This window comes from Rhineura floridana, chromosome 2, assembly GCF_030035675.1.
Source record: "Rhineura floridana isolate rRhiFlo1 chromosome 2, rRhiFlo1.hap2, whole genome shotgun sequence".
Lineage (NCBI taxonomy): Eukaryota > Metazoa > Chordata > Lepidosauria > Squamata > Rhineuridae > Rhineura > Rhineura floridana.
In genome coordinates, this window is record NC_084481.1 from 36,879,185 (window position 1) to 36,895,863 (window position 16,679).

Genomic DNA, 16,679 nt, shown 5'->3' on the forward strand with positions numbered 1-16,679 from the left:
ATAGCCAATGCTAATCTGACTCAGAGCAGACCCACTGACATTAATAGACATAGAATCATAGGATAGTAGAGTTGGAAGGGGCCTATAAGGCCATCGAGTCCAACCTCCTGCTCAGTGCAGGAATCCAACCCACAGACTGACTAAATTAGGTATATTAATTTCATTGGGTTTACTCTGAGTAGATTGGATACAACCGTGTCTGTGTGTGTATATATATATAAACAGATGGCACTCTTCACAGATGAGGAATGCAGTCTGTCTAGGGGAAATAAAGTCATGCTTCACAGATAACCAAATACACTGTTTCATACTTTGTGTGCTGGCCAAAGCAGATGCAACAGCAACAAAGCCATTTGTTTAAACCTCAGTCTGCCCCAATCATATGTAGGGCAGAGAGAGGTGTAGGGGGATTTTAAAAGTCAAATAGAACCATGGCTGAGGGATGCTAAACAATCAAACAAGCCAGAAGAAGTGAGCTCATGTGGGATAAAAGAATTTTGCAACAGGATAATGACAAGGAGGATTCAGCTGCTGTCACCTGCATATGCCTTTTGCTCTAAAAAATTATACCCCTTCCCCTGCTTTACCCATGATCAGAGCAGACCCATCTAGTTTGCCTAAGCAAGCTACATAGCCAAAAAAAATTAATACCTGTAGTGGGTCAACCATGCAACCTGATACAGAAGCTCTGCTCCACCCCAACCCTAAGAAGGCAAGTCAGCCAACTGAATCCTCAACTGATGCAAAACAAGCACCATGAAATACTGAACTGACACACTGATGTGTATGCACCCATACATCTTTTCAGCAACAGGCATGAGACCTCCAGTGCACGAGGTTCTTCTGCCCACAGGAAGTTGTCTCCATAAAAGTATTCACTTGCATATTCATATTGAAATGAATGGAGATGCCCGCATGGGCAGGTGTTCCATGAGTGCATGTGGATTCTAGAACATATCTAAATTGCTTGCTAGCTTATAGCATTATAAAATGTTAAACTTTAGGACAATCTAACCCAGTGCTGGGGAATCTGTGGCTTTCCATATGCTATTGGACTACAACTGGTATAATCCCTAACCATTGGCCATGCTGGCTGGAGATGATGGGAGCTGCAGTCCAACAACATCTGGAAGGCCATGGGTTCTCCATCTTTGATCTAGCCAGAAAGCATATCATTTCCACATTTTAATTTATTTTTGTGGCTAATTTTTGAGATCACATCATCATATCACCATTTTCAATGACTTTTTTCAACTCTTACCAAGACAGGTTTGCTTCCAAAATTCCAATACTAATTTTTGTAACCATCAATACCAAAACAAGAACTCAAAGTTTAGCACAAGCAATCTGATGCTAAATTTCGGTTAAAATATGCAGCTATATGTGTGTGTGTGTGTGTGTTCATATATATAATGTTTTAAGTAGTATTTTGATGGTTTACAAATTAATTTAGCAAATTGCAATTGCAAAGCTAGAATGTTTCTGTTTGCTTTCTCTCAGTTCAACAACAGCTTTAGTAGCACCTCCCCCCCCAAAAAAAACCCTTTACTTTTTTTTAATAAACTAAAATAAAAGTGCAGTGGCCCATATTTATAGAGATATAACAATATCAGCAAAGGTTCTATTTATGCAAACAATCACTTCAACATAAATTGCTGAAAAATGGCTCTTGAAGATGTAGTACATCATGCAGTGCAAACTTTCATACTGATTTCCAAGGGCTTCCCCCTGGTAAGGAATGTAGCCTCACTCACTTTCGTATGTGTGTGAGATAATTGGGAGTCCCATTCAAACTATTCCATTCCAATAATCTAAATATGTAGATAAACTTTTTGATAGAAAGTGGTGAGAGTGTTGGACTAGGACCTGGGAGAAGGACCCGAAGCTGACCGGGTGATGTTGGGTCAGTCGTTATCTCTCAGCCTAGCCCACCTCACAGGGTTGTTGAGAGGATAAAACGGAGAGGGGGAGAAGTCTATACCATTCTGAACGCCTTGAAGGAAAGCTGGGATACAAATGTAATAAATAAAGTAAAGTAAAGTATATTCAGCTTTTTACACCACACAGAAATTACAATTTACTTACTTTGGAAATATAAGTGTTCCAGAGACTCGCAAGTTAGCAGAACAATTTTCTTGAGAGCAAAATCTTGCAAACATGAACTATGAAAGAAGAAAACAAAAATTATTCAAGTTTAAATAGAATACCATAATTGCACATATTCAAAAATTATTTATTTTGCCCAGACTATTAACATAAATAGTATTTTACAGGTAGATCTTTGCTTCTGTTTCTTTACACAGTGTCTGGTAACACTGGACACCAAACCATGTCTGGACACCAAACCATGGGACCCAAACGTAGACAACTCTTTCTAGGCAACCACTTTAATGAATACCTCAAGGAGGCTCTTAACACTGCAAGGAGACTTCAGCCTACACACTGCATGCATGGTATTCCTGCAAGAGTTTACAGTGGCCATAAGCAGCACCAAAGGACCATCTACCCTAGTATCCTGTTCTCATAGTGGCCAAACGGCTGTCTTTGGAAAGCCTGCAAGTAGGACCTGAGCTAACAGCACTCTCTCTGCCTGTGATTCCCAGCAACTGGTATTCAGAGCCAACCTGCCAGTGGCCTGATCCAGGCCAGCAAGAGCATTACAAGACACCCAAGTGGTTTCAGAAGACATAAAGGTATGAATCTGATATCCTAAGTCCATCCATCCTCCAGAAGAGTTTGTTTAGTTTATCGGTGACTTCTACTGGCATGCAGCTCTTCACATCGTTCCACACTTCCTGTACACCTAAATAAAGTATATAACACCACCACTGGATGCTGAGACTTGTCTACAAAGTAAAATGGTCTGCAAAAGCAAGGGGATTAAGACTGAGCAACAAAACTAAAGCTGTTTTCCCACTTAACTGGGACGCTAGCACAGGCTAAATCTTTCTTTTACTTCTTTCCTCCTTCTAGCTGGCTTGATGCTACTCCGACGCTTCATAAGGTATGGAAACAAATCAGTTTGACCTCTCATTACAACAGTATTTGCCTAGGGAAACCTCTATTAATTTGAAGGGCATTATTATGCCCTTAACCATTGCCTTTAATGTCTCTGTACTGGAGAACTTAAAATTAGATCAGGGAACAAAAATATTTGCCAGGACCCAGAAAACTATGCAAGCAGCAGAAGGCTGCATACAAATGCACATTCTTATGGATTAATTTCTACTTCAGGTTTCCTTTTGGGTCTGTATCCATAGCATTGCCTCCACAGCCAACATTTTAGAAGCTATCCTTTCTAGGCTAGAAGTGGTCCTAAAACAGTAAAAGAGCATTTATTGGATGAACACACAGTGTGAGCTCCTTAAATCTGGAGGATATATTTATTTAATAAATTTGTTCCCCGCAGTTCAACTCTCAAAGAGTTCCTAGCAGAAAAAAAATGCATAAATAAAAAACATAAATATTAGGAAAAAATAAAATACACACAGAAGGAATTTGAAACTTATGTCATAATTAAGTTGCTTTCACTTACAAGCCTTCAAGAAAACTTAATGTTATGGGGCAGCATACAAAAGTTGTAAATACAATAAATATAACTATGCAAAATCTGTTTGAGTTACATTTGTTTTACACAAACATAAACGAATTCACAGTCTTACCTTGCTGCGTATGACATCATCATATTTTCGTTGTTGAAGAACAGGCTGGAGCAGTGGAAGTTCATCTGCACTTTCGTTCTTTGGAACATTCTCTCCAAGGCCATAGGTGGCTTCAACTTGTATAGGAGCCAGGATATCCATTACATTTTTCTATGAAAATTGGAAACCTAATGAGTTAATTACATAAAAACAAACACACATGCAAGTAAAGAACACCCTGTCTTTTATGAAAGCTAACACTATCTTGAGTCACAATGGGAATGGAAACAGCAAATTCCTGATATTTTCGAGGCTGCAAGTATGGTAGCCAGTATGGTAGAGTGGACACACCCTCCTGACACTTGTTGCTTAGCTTACCTGGGTGACACTGTGGAGAGGCAAGGCAGCAGTGAGGTTAGGGCTGCGCACATGTATCAGTGAGGTTGTGCAGATTGGCTCTGCTGGTGTGTCCACACAGACCCAACCTCATTTTCACCCTGCCCTCCCCCAGTGCTGTCCAGGCCACCACACTGGCCACTACTGGATTAACACCACAGGATCTTTCCACTTACAAGTTCTTCTTTTCCTATATATAAAACCTTCCATAACTGAGTTTAATTATTATTCACCTGATTCTTTAAGAGAAATTGTTATACAGCCACAAGAGTGGCTGTGTACTATAGCCAGCATGGATTTTTCACGTTCTGCAATGTTAAATGGAAAATACTCCCGCATGCCATTCTGATACTTCCCATAAGCTCATTTCAAAACAAAACCTTACAAAACTTATAGTCCTGAACTCAGAGACGCTTGCTTAACAACACAATCAATTTTCATGGTGATACACAAAACAGTCAGAGAGAATCGAGAGTTCAAAGTCTAAAAAGAGAGGGAAAAAACCCAGAGCCCTTTTGGAATTTTTCTCTCTCAGAGTTCTCATATTCTGTTGAAATTCATTAAAAACTAGAGTTCACAGAGTGCCTGTAATCCTATTACTGACCTTGCCCCATACTCTGACCTTCAGCGTCTGCAGTTTAAAAGTTAAAAAAATGCCTGGCTGATTTTTAATTAATTTAAGAAATTTTGGCTAGAAGCCTATGATAACATCGGGCATGCTCAGTAAGAACCAACTGTCAGTGTTCTAAAAGCCAGACTCACAGCTGCTGGGCTTGCCTAATCAGGGAGCCACACCCACAACAGACTTTGATTTCACTTGAGGCAGTCATGGCTTCCCTCGGAGAATCCTGGGAAGTGTAGTTTGTGAAGGGTGTTGAGAGGAAATTCCTATTCCACTGACAGAGGTCCAGTGGCCAGACTGGTTTAACAGTCAGCCACTCGGATTGAAGGTCTGTGAGGGGAACAGGGCGTCTCCTAGCAATTCTCAGCACCTTTCACTAACTACACTTCCCAGGATTCTTTGAGAGAAGCCATTACTGTCCAAAGTGAACTAAAGACCTGGAGTGGATGTGGTCAGGGACAGCTTTGGTTTAAATTTGGGTGGGAGGCTACATGTGCCTGCTGTAGAATAAAAAGGTGGGGGAAACACTGAAAAGCAATGATACTGTTCACAATGTTTTCCTTTTGGAAAGGAAAGGGGCTTCCCTTCTGCCCAGTGCCCACCCACCCAATCTCCACCCCTCCCCTCCCTGCCCCTCCCCTGGGTCAGTGTTGGACTACGGCTTGGGAGACCAGGGTTCAAATCCCCAAACAGCCATGAAGATCACTGGGTGACCTTGGGCCAGTCACTGCCTATCAGCCTCAGAGGAAGGCAATGGTAAAACCACCTCTGAATACCATTTACCATGAAACCCCTATTCATAGGGTCGCCATAAGTCAGGATTGACTTGAAGGCAGTCCATTTCCATTTTCAAACATGATTGCACAGAAATAAAGCCTATTGAACTCAAAAAGTATGCAAATAATCAAACCCACCCTCCCTTCTCCTCTGTCCTATCCCCTCCCTCTTGCCCCTCCCCTCCCCCGTCCTTTGCCCCTTCCTCCAGTTTTACCCATCTTAAGCATGATTGCATGGAAGTAAATACCACTGAATTCTATAAGCATGCAAATGATCAAACCTGCCCTCCCCTCCCCCTTCCACTGCCCCCTCCAATACACTCCTTCCCCTTCCCCCTCCCCCATGGTCAGTTTTTCCTATCTTAACCATGATTGCATAGGAGTAAATCCCATTGAACTCAATAAGCATGCAAATGGTCAGACCTGATTTTCCCCTCCTTCCCCTCTCCTCTCCCTCCTCCCCTCTTCCTTCTTCCTCCTCCCCTGCCCACTCCATCCCTCCCTCCCTCCCCCTGGTCAGTTTTACCTATCCTAAGCATGATTGCACGGGAGTAAATTGCACTGAATTCAATAAACATGCAAATAATCAAACCTGTCCTTCTTCTCCCCTCCCCCTCCTGCCTGCTCCCATCCCAGTCCTCCCCTCTGCATTTCCTCCCCTCCCTCCTCCTCCTCCCCCCCTCCCTATCCCCTGTGGTCAGTTTCACCTATCCTAAGCATGATTGCAGGGGAGTAAATCCCACTGAACTCAATAAGCATGCAAATGATCAATCCATTCTCAGCAAACTTGCACAGGATCCCATTTCTTACCTCCCAGATTAAAAAGCAGGGAAATTCACTAATAGGCAAAAACCCTTGCTTTTTTTTACCTATAGCCCACAGATATTTCTATCAAACTTTAAAAAGCAGGGAAATTGGGCAGCTATAGTGAATGCACCAGGGGAGCAGGAGACCTGACCTCCTCTCTGAGATATTGGACTGCCCTACAAATTTGTCAAAATGCAAACACAATTTGGGTTGGTCTTTCACAGTCCAATCCACTTCCTGTGTAGCTTGGAAGAATTTGGTAACATGTGCCTCTGAGCATATGGTGAGTGGTGGCAACACCTGCAATCAGCTCAAATAATAGAAAGAAGTCATGTACTGTGCTGATCTTGTTTTAGCAGGGAGGAAGCAACATTATTAAGATAGTTGGTATAGTTCAGATGGTCACTTTGAATATGTCTGTTTTACTTTGTAATTTCAGTGAAGTTTCCTATAGGAAATCATTTTCTTTTATTTCTGTTTCTGTGAATATGTGAAGTACAGCAACACTTTGCAAAATTTACACTAAAAAAACTCCAAACATAATTGTGGAATAATGGCACTGACTTCTGCAGAATAGTCTCCAGTGGGCCTCAGGAGTGTCTCAGTTTGCAAAGATAAAACAGTGGGAGGTGAAATATATTCTAGCAAAATTCTAGGTGTGCTCTATGTTTTTAATTGACCATCCCCACCTTGCCTTAAATAAAGTGGTTTAAACATAGCAGACTGAAAACATGTATCCTCTTTTTTCCAACAGCTAAAAGTCATTGCTGAAATAGCAACATATTGTAATCAGTCTGATTTTACATCAAACTGCAGTTTCAGATTCAACTGTTAATGCACCCAAAATAGAAATAGAACATAACACAAAAGGCTATCTTCACCATCATATGACACTGACCAATAAAAAGGCTTTGAAATTAATAAAAATAAATTTGACACAGATTTCTAGGATGAATAATGAGGGAAATAAAATTTTCTCATTTAGATTCTCTATAGAAACATTAGTAACACAGGAAAGAAGCAAAGCAAGAACACCAACAAATATACGAAAATATAATTATCTTTGGAAATGGCAGGTGTTGCCACCACTCACCATATGCTCAGAGGCACATGTTACCAAATTCTTCCAAGCTACACAGGAAGTGGATTGGACTGTGAAAGACCAACCCAAATTGTGTTTGCATTTTGACAAATTTGTAGGGCAGTCCAATATCTCAGAGAGGAGGTCAGGTCTCCTGCTCCCCTGGTGCATTCACTATAGCTGCCCAATTTCCCTGCTTTTTAAAGTTTGATAGAAATATCTGTGGGCTATAGGTACGTTCTTAAACTGCAAGGTTTTTTGCCTATTAGTGAATATTTTATACCAATCGTCTTGTACTGTTTATATTGTATTCCTTGCTTAAACTATGACATCATCATGTCTAGCATCAACACATACATCTGATTGGTTGTGCTCTCCCCACATTGCCGTCAGTGATAAATTCCACTAGGCTTGCTCCTGTTTTATTCTGATTGATTTTTTAAAAACGTTTTAAGGGTTATTTCTAAGTATTATTATATTTTGTATTAGAATATATACTGGGTTCCCTTTGGAAGGAAGGGTGGGGTATCAATCTACTGAAATAAATGGAGCCAGGGTATCACTTGTAAGTCTTTAAATGTCTTACAGATGTTCGTACCCAGTTGAAGGTGCAGGTTTGGACTTCCAAACAATGCAGTCCTACACATGCTTATGCCCAGGCAGGTGCATATAGGATTGTGGCTTAAAAAACTGGGGCACTGCATACCTTAGAATAGTGATGGGGACCTTGTGGCCCTTTGGATCCCTCCAACTCCCATCAGTCCCAGCCAGCGCGGAAAAGAGTCAGAGATGATGGGAGTTCAGAGTCTAAAACATCTGGAAGGCACCAGGTTGGGGAAGGCTGGTCTGGATTATTTATTTATTTGTACTTACAGCCAGTCACCAAATGGGTGATGGCAGCTGAATTAAATTAGTTCTTGAATCAACAGTTTAGTTCAGTGGTTTCCAAACATTTTCCCCCCACAGATTATTTGAAAATTGCCACAAGTCTTGGCAGATCACATAATTATTTTTCTGCCCATTGCAGCAATTGTAATGTACTGTGCTACATGCTGTATGGTTTTTAATTTAATTTTTACAGACATACCACAGACCACCTAAATGAAGCTAGTGGACCACAGTCTAGGAACCCCTGGTTTAGCTGATGTGGCCTTTCCCTCTTTCTGTTTAAGGCTGCAAACAAATTCAGTTACTGGGGAACTTAAACTTGTGCTGCCAGTTCAAGGTATCACAGGCAGGGTCTACCAAGGGTTAGGGAATCTCTTCTTAAAAACCTAGCACTGTGTTGGAATAAGTAAACCTGGAATGAGTCTATTCATTTTCCTTTCATGTCTCTGCAAGATATACAAGGTTTCATGTTGGACTACTGTGTAGTAATGCTCCAGATCAAAGTTCAATTCCCAAGCAAGCTATTCCCTAGGTGTATGAGATAGGCAGGTACTGATTGTCCTTCCACATGTCCCCTGCTTTTAGTTCTTATCTACAAGCTAGCTTTGACCAATTTGTATGTTATTCAATTCATTTAATTTTCCACAGGGCTCTCCCTGCATCTGCTCTACATTACTTTCCATTATACCAATTAGCTATTAATTATTATTTTCTGAAGATATTGAGAATGCACATGGTCTGCTGGAAGGATTATGCTCGACACACACTCAGATTTATTTAACTGATGCTTTCAGTATTAATATTTCAAAGTACAGAAGGAAATTGCATCAAAAAATAGGGATGGCGCAAGTGTTTGTCCAAACCAGGAGGTTCAAAAGTTTAGAATCCAAATGGATGTGAGCCTTGCAACCAACAAACTTCCTTTGCCTAGTGCTCAAAATCCAAGTGATTAGGGAAGAAACCACACCATGGTTTCTTCTATCTCCAAAGTAGCTCAATTAAGCTTGCATGGGACTAGGTGTTGGGGAACCCTACAAGGGCAATATCAGGAGTGGGGGAGGGAGGCCCAGTCCTTATTGAGGACCAGTCCCTCAGCTTCACTTCCACCTTGCTTCTTCTTTGAGTGCAGAGAAGAAACAGTTCCATTTGTTTCTATGGAAGTATAGAAAGGAAGCTAAGGAGGTGAAATAGAGGTGTGAAAAAGAAATCAGCCTTCTATGGATCATCCATGAGTGAGTGCCTTTCCAACCCCCCCTCCCAACACACACACTCCAATTTCAGCACAGCAGCATTTTTTAAACATCTCCCTATAGGAACTGATGATTCCACTAGTTCCTTGAAAAGTGGGAGAAAGGCTCCTGAGAAGAGCACTTGAATTGTTTTGAACAATTACTTGAGTGCTTCTGATCCCCCCCCCCAGAAGTATTCAGGTGAACTCCAAGTTAATCCAAGAGAAGCTTTCAGAAACTTTTCCAATAACAACTTTAAAATAATACTCATATTCTGAAGCATGAAAATCCAACATCCTTTAAATAAGATAAACAGAGGAAACTTTGCTATAAACATTCTTTGGGCATGGCAAGATGTGGAGAGCTTCTTCAAAGAAACAAGGAGATGCATGAATACATGAAGCTGCCACTCGTCTATCTACCTCTGCATTGTCTACAATGACTTTCTGCTGACCTTTTAAGGTCTCAAGCAGAGACCTTACCCAAGGTGTCTTAATATAGCCTTCACTGATTTGGTGCTCTCCAGATGTTTTGGACAACTTCCATCGGCACCAGGCAGAATGGCTGTGATGGTTGGAGCGAAGTTGAAGTTCAAAACTTCTGGATGGCACTACGCTGGCAAAGGCAGCTTTAACTAGAGTTTAACTTGAGACTTACACATGCAAAGTCATGTGTTCCACCACTGAGTTATGGACATGGTAAGCACCGTCTATATATAGGAATGTTATTTTTAGCATGGTAGCTACAAACGAATGGCTACTGATTTGTGCTCTGAAGAACCTACCAATCTAACAAACCAGCTTCATTTCTGATAAGCGTATGTAAATGAATAAAAAAGATTTAACTAGAGTCTACAACCTTTTCATTTATTTAACAAATTTCTCTGCTGCTCTTTTAAGTGAAACCTTTCCAAAGCAGCTAACAACATTAGAAACATAAATCAGCAATTTGATTATAAACTAACATAAAACAGTAGCAGAGATTTTTTTTAAAAAAGGTGAAAATTGTGCTTTAAAATGCCTGGGCAATACAAAGTTTCCAACTAGTACTAAAATTTCATCAGACTTAGCCCCAGGCAAACCTCTCCTGGGAAGAGTACACCAGAGTAAAGGTGCCATAGCAGGACCATAGCAGGGTTACCAGCCACTATCTCTGAAAATGGGGTGGGTGGGAGAGAGGGCCTACGAAGATGGATAGCCTTCATGAATTTGCATAATCCCTTTTAAAGCCACCCAAGCTGGGTGGTTGTAGGGTTCTCCACCAACTTAGATGTCTTTAAAAAGGATATTCATTGAGGATAAGGCTATCAATGGCCACAATGGCTATATATTATTTCCAGTATAAGAAGCAGTATGCATTGCCCTGAATAGCAATTGCTGTTGAACATGAGCAGGAGAGTGCTGTTGTGCTCACGTCCTGCTTGTGGGAAGCCCATGAGCAACTGGTTGGCCACTGTGAAAACAGGATGATAGACTAAATGGGCCTTTGGTCTGATCCAACAAATGTTCTTAACAGGCCCAGCACCAGTGGGTGGCCAAGTTGGGCACTGGCTGAGGGCCCCTGTAGCTGGAAAGGTGTAGCTCCTGCTCCGCAATCTGCACAGGTAACACCCTGCCACCACTGGCATGAGCTGGCTGAGCCACTTCCTACGTCACACTGCCACCACCGGAGGCTTAAACAATCATGTCCACATCAGCAATTATGCACACACAGTGTGCTGTCACCCAAGATGGCAGGTGTGTGCATGGAGCGTGCTGACAAATCTGGGCCTATTTAAGCCCCATGCCAGCGGCAGTAGTGCTGGCGCACTGCCACAGCATTTCAGGGCCCGCTGCAGTCTGGTGCTAGCCCTGGTTCTTATCTCTCTAACTGGGAAGGTTCATGTGGGCAAAGGCTGTCTTTTTTAATTGGGCTTTAACAATAGGCATCTGCTGATGACAATGCTCCTCTTTACAGGATTCTACAGATCAAGTTCCTGTTGAAGTCACAGGAACAGGCCAGGCCAGTTTTTGGCAATCCTTCTCCCATCGCTGTTGACATCTCAGTGAAATTATTTCAACTCAACCATTTTATTTGAGGGAGAGAGAGAAGATGGAAAATACATTACCCTCATAAATGCATGGTGAGATGTGCAAGTAACATTGTTGCTATTGTAAATTTTGATGCTTCCAGAGGTTGTTTCAGATGTACCATTATAGGAAAAATAAAACCTTGCTGCAGTATCTGACCTCCTGCTAACGTCCAGGCTCAGATTGTAAAGCAATACTATAAAATATGAAGGGGGGGGGGGAGAGGCAATGTGAAGAGCAAGGGTTTGGAAAGCAACTTTAGAGGCTTTTCATATTTATTAAACTGAGGGTGATATACAGCACTATTTCTTTAAAATGCCACACAAAGGGTTTTTTTCTCCAGTCAGTTTACAGAGGTGGGGAAATCCTCAAACCTTTCCTCAGTACCACATATACTACTCCCACCCTCTTATACTAACCCTTAATTTCTATTGGATTTTTCTCCATATATGTGGTGGGTCAGGCTATTTTGTTATTGGCTTGACAGCTTGACAGGAATAGCCATGGTCTTCTCCCAAGCTTTCAGATGCCATGTTCTGCCACTGTGATAGGTATCACAGTGCAGTGCCTTACCTCATTAGTTCTTAGCAGATTAGGATGGAGCCTAAGTCATAGCTCCCTGTGTCTCGGGGCCTGCACCCTGGCACCCTTATCAGTATATTACAGCCTGTGCCTTCAGCAATAGTAATTAGCTGATTATCAGAATAAAGCCATTTTGCCTTATTCTGATAAAGTCCAGAGGAGGAGCAGCCAATGTGGTGCCCTTCAGATATCTGTTGAACTCCAATTCCCATCAGCCCCATCCAACATGTCCAAGTGTCATGGGTGATGTAGTTCAGCAACATCTGGAGGGCACCAGGTTAGCTACCCCTAAGTCTAGAGGGTCATCCAGAAATGCACAACCATTCTATGCCATGCAGTAAATTTTTTGAGAAGGATCGGAGTTGTTCCATGACATAGGCAGGTCAGCTAATTAATAATGTACCTAAGAATAAGTTGTGGAACTCCCTTCCCACAGAAATGCATCTGACAACTTCACTATACAGTTTTTGGCAAATGCTAAAGATGCATTGCTTCACCCTGAACTTCGAGACCTAATATGTATATTTTTAGGACCCACCCTATTTTTGTGACTGTAAGTTGTTTCAAATTGCTTTTAAGATTGTATTTTAAGTTGTTGTGACCTGCCCTGGCACCTCAAGGTGAAGAATGGGGTTGTGGCTGTTTATGTAGCTGCCTCTGCCACTTTCATTTGCTTTGATGGCAAGAGGGAAAACTAAACAGCAACTCAGGATATGCTAATAAAAAGGTCAATTTGATCTTGTCTACTGTTGAGCTACACACAGTAGAGCTATCTTGGGACAGTTTTTCCTGTCTAACACTTTATTCAGTGCCAAAAATAATGATGCTACCAATTGGCTTTAATCTGATGGATAAGGCTGCAATCCAATACATGTCTACTCAGAAGTAAGCTCCATTGGGGTCAATGGGACTCCCAGGTAAGTGGGATTGGACTGCAGCCTTAGTAAGTAATTAAGTTCCCTTTAACCATGAGCAGTAAGCCATTAAAAATGAGAAAAGCTGATGCACATACACCATCAATAAAATGTACAGAGAAGGGATGGTGCAGAATTTGAACAAGCATCTTACCTATATAACCTGGAACTGTTCGGCCACTATAGTTAAAACAAAGCATCAGATTCACACACACAACAGGCTGTCCATTTTCCAAACACTCCAATTTAGTTCGATTCACTGAGGTAGGATGTTTTAAGGATGCTTCAACAATGACTACTGCCCTCGTCCTGGAAAGTGAGAGGAATTCTTGATCACAAGATGCTCCCTTACTATTCTTTTTTTTTTTTTTGCATGATTCTCTATCACTTCTACATCCCAGTGTTTGTGAAGACAAAACAATTACACACCGTGGTTTGGATCCCAAGATAAATTAAGGAAGCTCATAGAAGGAAAGCTTCCCACCCCTCCTCCTCCTCTTCCCTACAACCATCTGTGCCTTGTGCAAAGCATCTCTGGAGGGTTGGGGTGGGCTAATGAACTTGGGATGCGGCTCAGGAAAGGAGACAGGAAACTTCCCTTCCATTGCCTTCCTAAAATGTAGCTGACCTTAGGATCCATGCCCTGTAAAAATTGTTTGTCACAAGGATTCTGAGAAGATCACAGCTCAGATAATTTCTTAGCAACACTGACACAATGTGTGGCTCCAGTGTTGTACAGAACTCCCAGAGTCATACTCCAGAGCTTAATGACCAAGTTCAGAGCTTAATGAAGAGCTTTATGAGGTCAGCAGCACATGGCAAATTTATTTAATTGCACCTCATAATTTACCATTATGTCCACTTGTCTCTAATCACTAGGGTAGGGATGGTGGAGGGAGTGTTGGACTCACCTCAGCAGCACAGCAGAATTCGACAGGAAAGCACCAACAGCTACGTCTGTAGGGAAAAAAGCCCCCCACAGATTGATGATGATCATTAGTCACCAGAAAACTTTCTCTCAGGCACTATTCCCTTATTGAATATTCACCTCTGGACTGCATTAAATCACTGTTTGCACATTATTAATTAGAGGGGATACGATGATACATTAAGCCACATCTATCATTGGAATTTCCTAAACAGAGTCATTGAGATGTAACTGCATTACCTTTATTCCTGACATTAAATAATTCCACAGCAATTGTTTAATACCATACTTAAGCTGCTGCTCAATCTCCACAGGAATTCTGAAGCTAAAGAAGATTAACTGAGAACTATTCAACTGGAACAAAAATATTTTTTTTAAGACAAAAACACTGATAGGAAAAAATAAAGGGAAAGCTAACAACAGATAAAGGATGTGTCTCTCTCTCTCCAGCAAAACTGGGCACTGTAGGATTGGGATCTTTGATAGAATTCTCAAAAGTGCAGTTCCCAGGATTCTTGGAAGAAAACAGTGACAGTTTTAAAAATTATAAAAGCCAATATACAGTTGCAATATAAATATGCTTCAAATTTTATTTTCATCCCTGTTTTTATTCCCCTTCCTAAGAACGTAAGTAGGATAATGTATTCATCTGGGCTGGCATTTTATGCCTACAAATGTGTGCCTTGACCAGGTGTGTCAGCTGCTGTGCCACAGGGCAACTACATGGATCAAGGTTATACAGGAGGATAAATGCTATAGCAAACAGCAGTAACACTGGCCCATAGGTCCCAATCTATACACCTGTTGCAAGTTCCAGTTTTATACCTCAAGACTACTTGGAGCAAAATGGGAAAGAAATACAATTAATAAAAACAAAATCAAATTAAAGAACTGAAAAGCTAACCTCATTGTTCTTTTGCATTTTCCCTTTGTCAAAACTGTTTGTATTTCTATATTATGAAATACAGCCCAGCCTGATCATGATTACTCAGACCTAAGTTCTGCCAAGTTCAAAAGGACTTACTTAAGTGCAGGAGTGTTTAGGGTAACAGCATTTGGCTGCAATCCTATACCCATTTACCTGGACAAAAGTCTCATTTAACTTAATGGAGGTTACTTCTCAGTAGATATGTATAGAATTGCATAATTAATGCCCTTCTCATTTGACAAGTTGCTACTATTTTAAAACTTATTGAATGTTGTCAGCACTGGACAGTGGAGGATGATATCATTCATAGGCACTATTACTACCAAGTTGGCATGTAGCCATAATAAAATACTCATGTAGTATAATTTTGGTTTCCATTTTCTCATTTCCAAATTGCCAGGCTCCATTATATGTCAGGGATAGCGGGACTGTTGAGAAATTAACATACTTAATTCATTCACATGTAATCTTGTAATTTTTAACCTGTGCTGCTGTTGTTTTTTACACTAACCTTTCATGGACAGATCTAATGTTTTGTGGGTTTTTTTTACTGTTTTAATGATATTGGTTTTATTAATTTGTTATCCTGCCTTGGGAGGTATTTTTGAGAAGGTTGGGTAAGAAGTAACAAAACCAGTGTTGTTCCTACTGCTTGAAACAGACAAAAGCAAAGCAAAATGCTTAACTCACCTGAATATCCATTGTTGTCTACGTCAATCCTTCCAGATATGGACTGACCAAACATTCGTAAAGTGTTGCTGATCTGATGCCCTTGTATTCTCTAAGAATTAAAAAAACACAGGCCTGATATTTTTTAGGACAGCCAAAATTTGGGAGGGTTTTTTTTAAAGTACTTATTCGTGAAGGCATTTGACTGAATACGTTATGATCAGTTTTGATCATAGATGAAAGATGGAGAGCCAGTGGCCCACCAGATGCTGATGGACTCCAACTCCCATCGTTCCTGACAACTAACTGTGCTGGCTGATGGGAGTTGGAGCCAAGCATCTGGTTCCCCTTCCCTGCGATAAATCACCCCTTTTTCATTGTACTTACATGCAATATGGCTTTTAAATAATGCTTCTTCCAGCTCTTCAGGAATGCTCAGAATCAAAGAAGTCTTGGAGAAGGTCTGCATTTGCCTTGATTGGAATGGCGATTCTCCTTATTTTAGCTCTACTATTAACCTTGCAACATTGCAACAGGGCCCAAGGTGCACTTTTTGGATGATGTGCTGATTTACTGGTTGCCCATTAAAATACTGCTGACCCAGGCAACATCTTGAGCTGTTCCTACAACTTCATGTTATTTTAACAGAATTTGTGTATCACTTAAACAGAAAAAAGCTCTAAGTAGTTTACATAAAATATACAGTATCAACATTATTGATAAAAGCCAGAAGTTAAAAATATGTTGACCTTATCTATCGATCGATAGATGGATAGGAAATCAGTGGTTAAAAATATACATTATAAAATAAAATTATTTATAATTATTTAAAAAGTAGTCAGCCACTGAGGCTTACCTAGGCCTTCAGTGATAAAGCTGGATCCAGAAGCACCTGCAAACTGCATACCTGCTCCTTCAGGGGGAGTGCAATCCTCTCCAGGGCAGGCAATTGGCCAATTACCCAGACACGGGGGAGGGGGGCATTCAATGCTAGTCCTACCCAGAGCAGACCCACTGAAGTTAAAAGACATGACTAACTTAGGTTCATTAATTTCAACGGGTCTACTCTTTGAGTACGACTTAGTTGAATACAACCCGGGATCTAATCGCCCTCAGCTCCATCAAGCTAAGACCCCAGAAACTTCCAAC

General features: G+C 41.0%; 1 protein-coding gene across 2 annotated transcripts in view; it reads right to left on the reverse strand.

The window, feature by feature from the left end:
• ITGA4 (integrin subunit alpha 4) overlaps positions 1 to 16,679 on the reverse strand; it is a 98,826-nt gene that overhangs the window by 36,347 nt on the left and 45,800 nt on the right. For both annotated transcript variants that reach the window (XM_061608290.1, XM_061608289.1), the window contains 6 exons: positions 15,552 to 15,642; positions 13,917 to 13,962; positions 13,160 to 13,314; positions 11,548 to 11,705; positions 3,663 to 3,812; positions 2,086 to 2,162 (listed from right to left, as the gene is read on the reverse strand). In XM_061608290.1, coding sequence (XP_061464274.1) covers positions 2,086 to 2,162; positions 3,663 to 3,812; positions 11,548 to 11,705; positions 13,160 to 13,314; positions 13,917 to 13,962; positions 15,552 to 15,642 — 677 coding nt within the window. The remainder of the gene's footprint in view (positions 1 to 2,085; positions 2,163 to 3,662; positions 3,813 to 11,547; positions 11,706 to 13,159; positions 13,315 to 13,916; positions 13,963 to 15,551; positions 15,643 to 16,679) is intronic.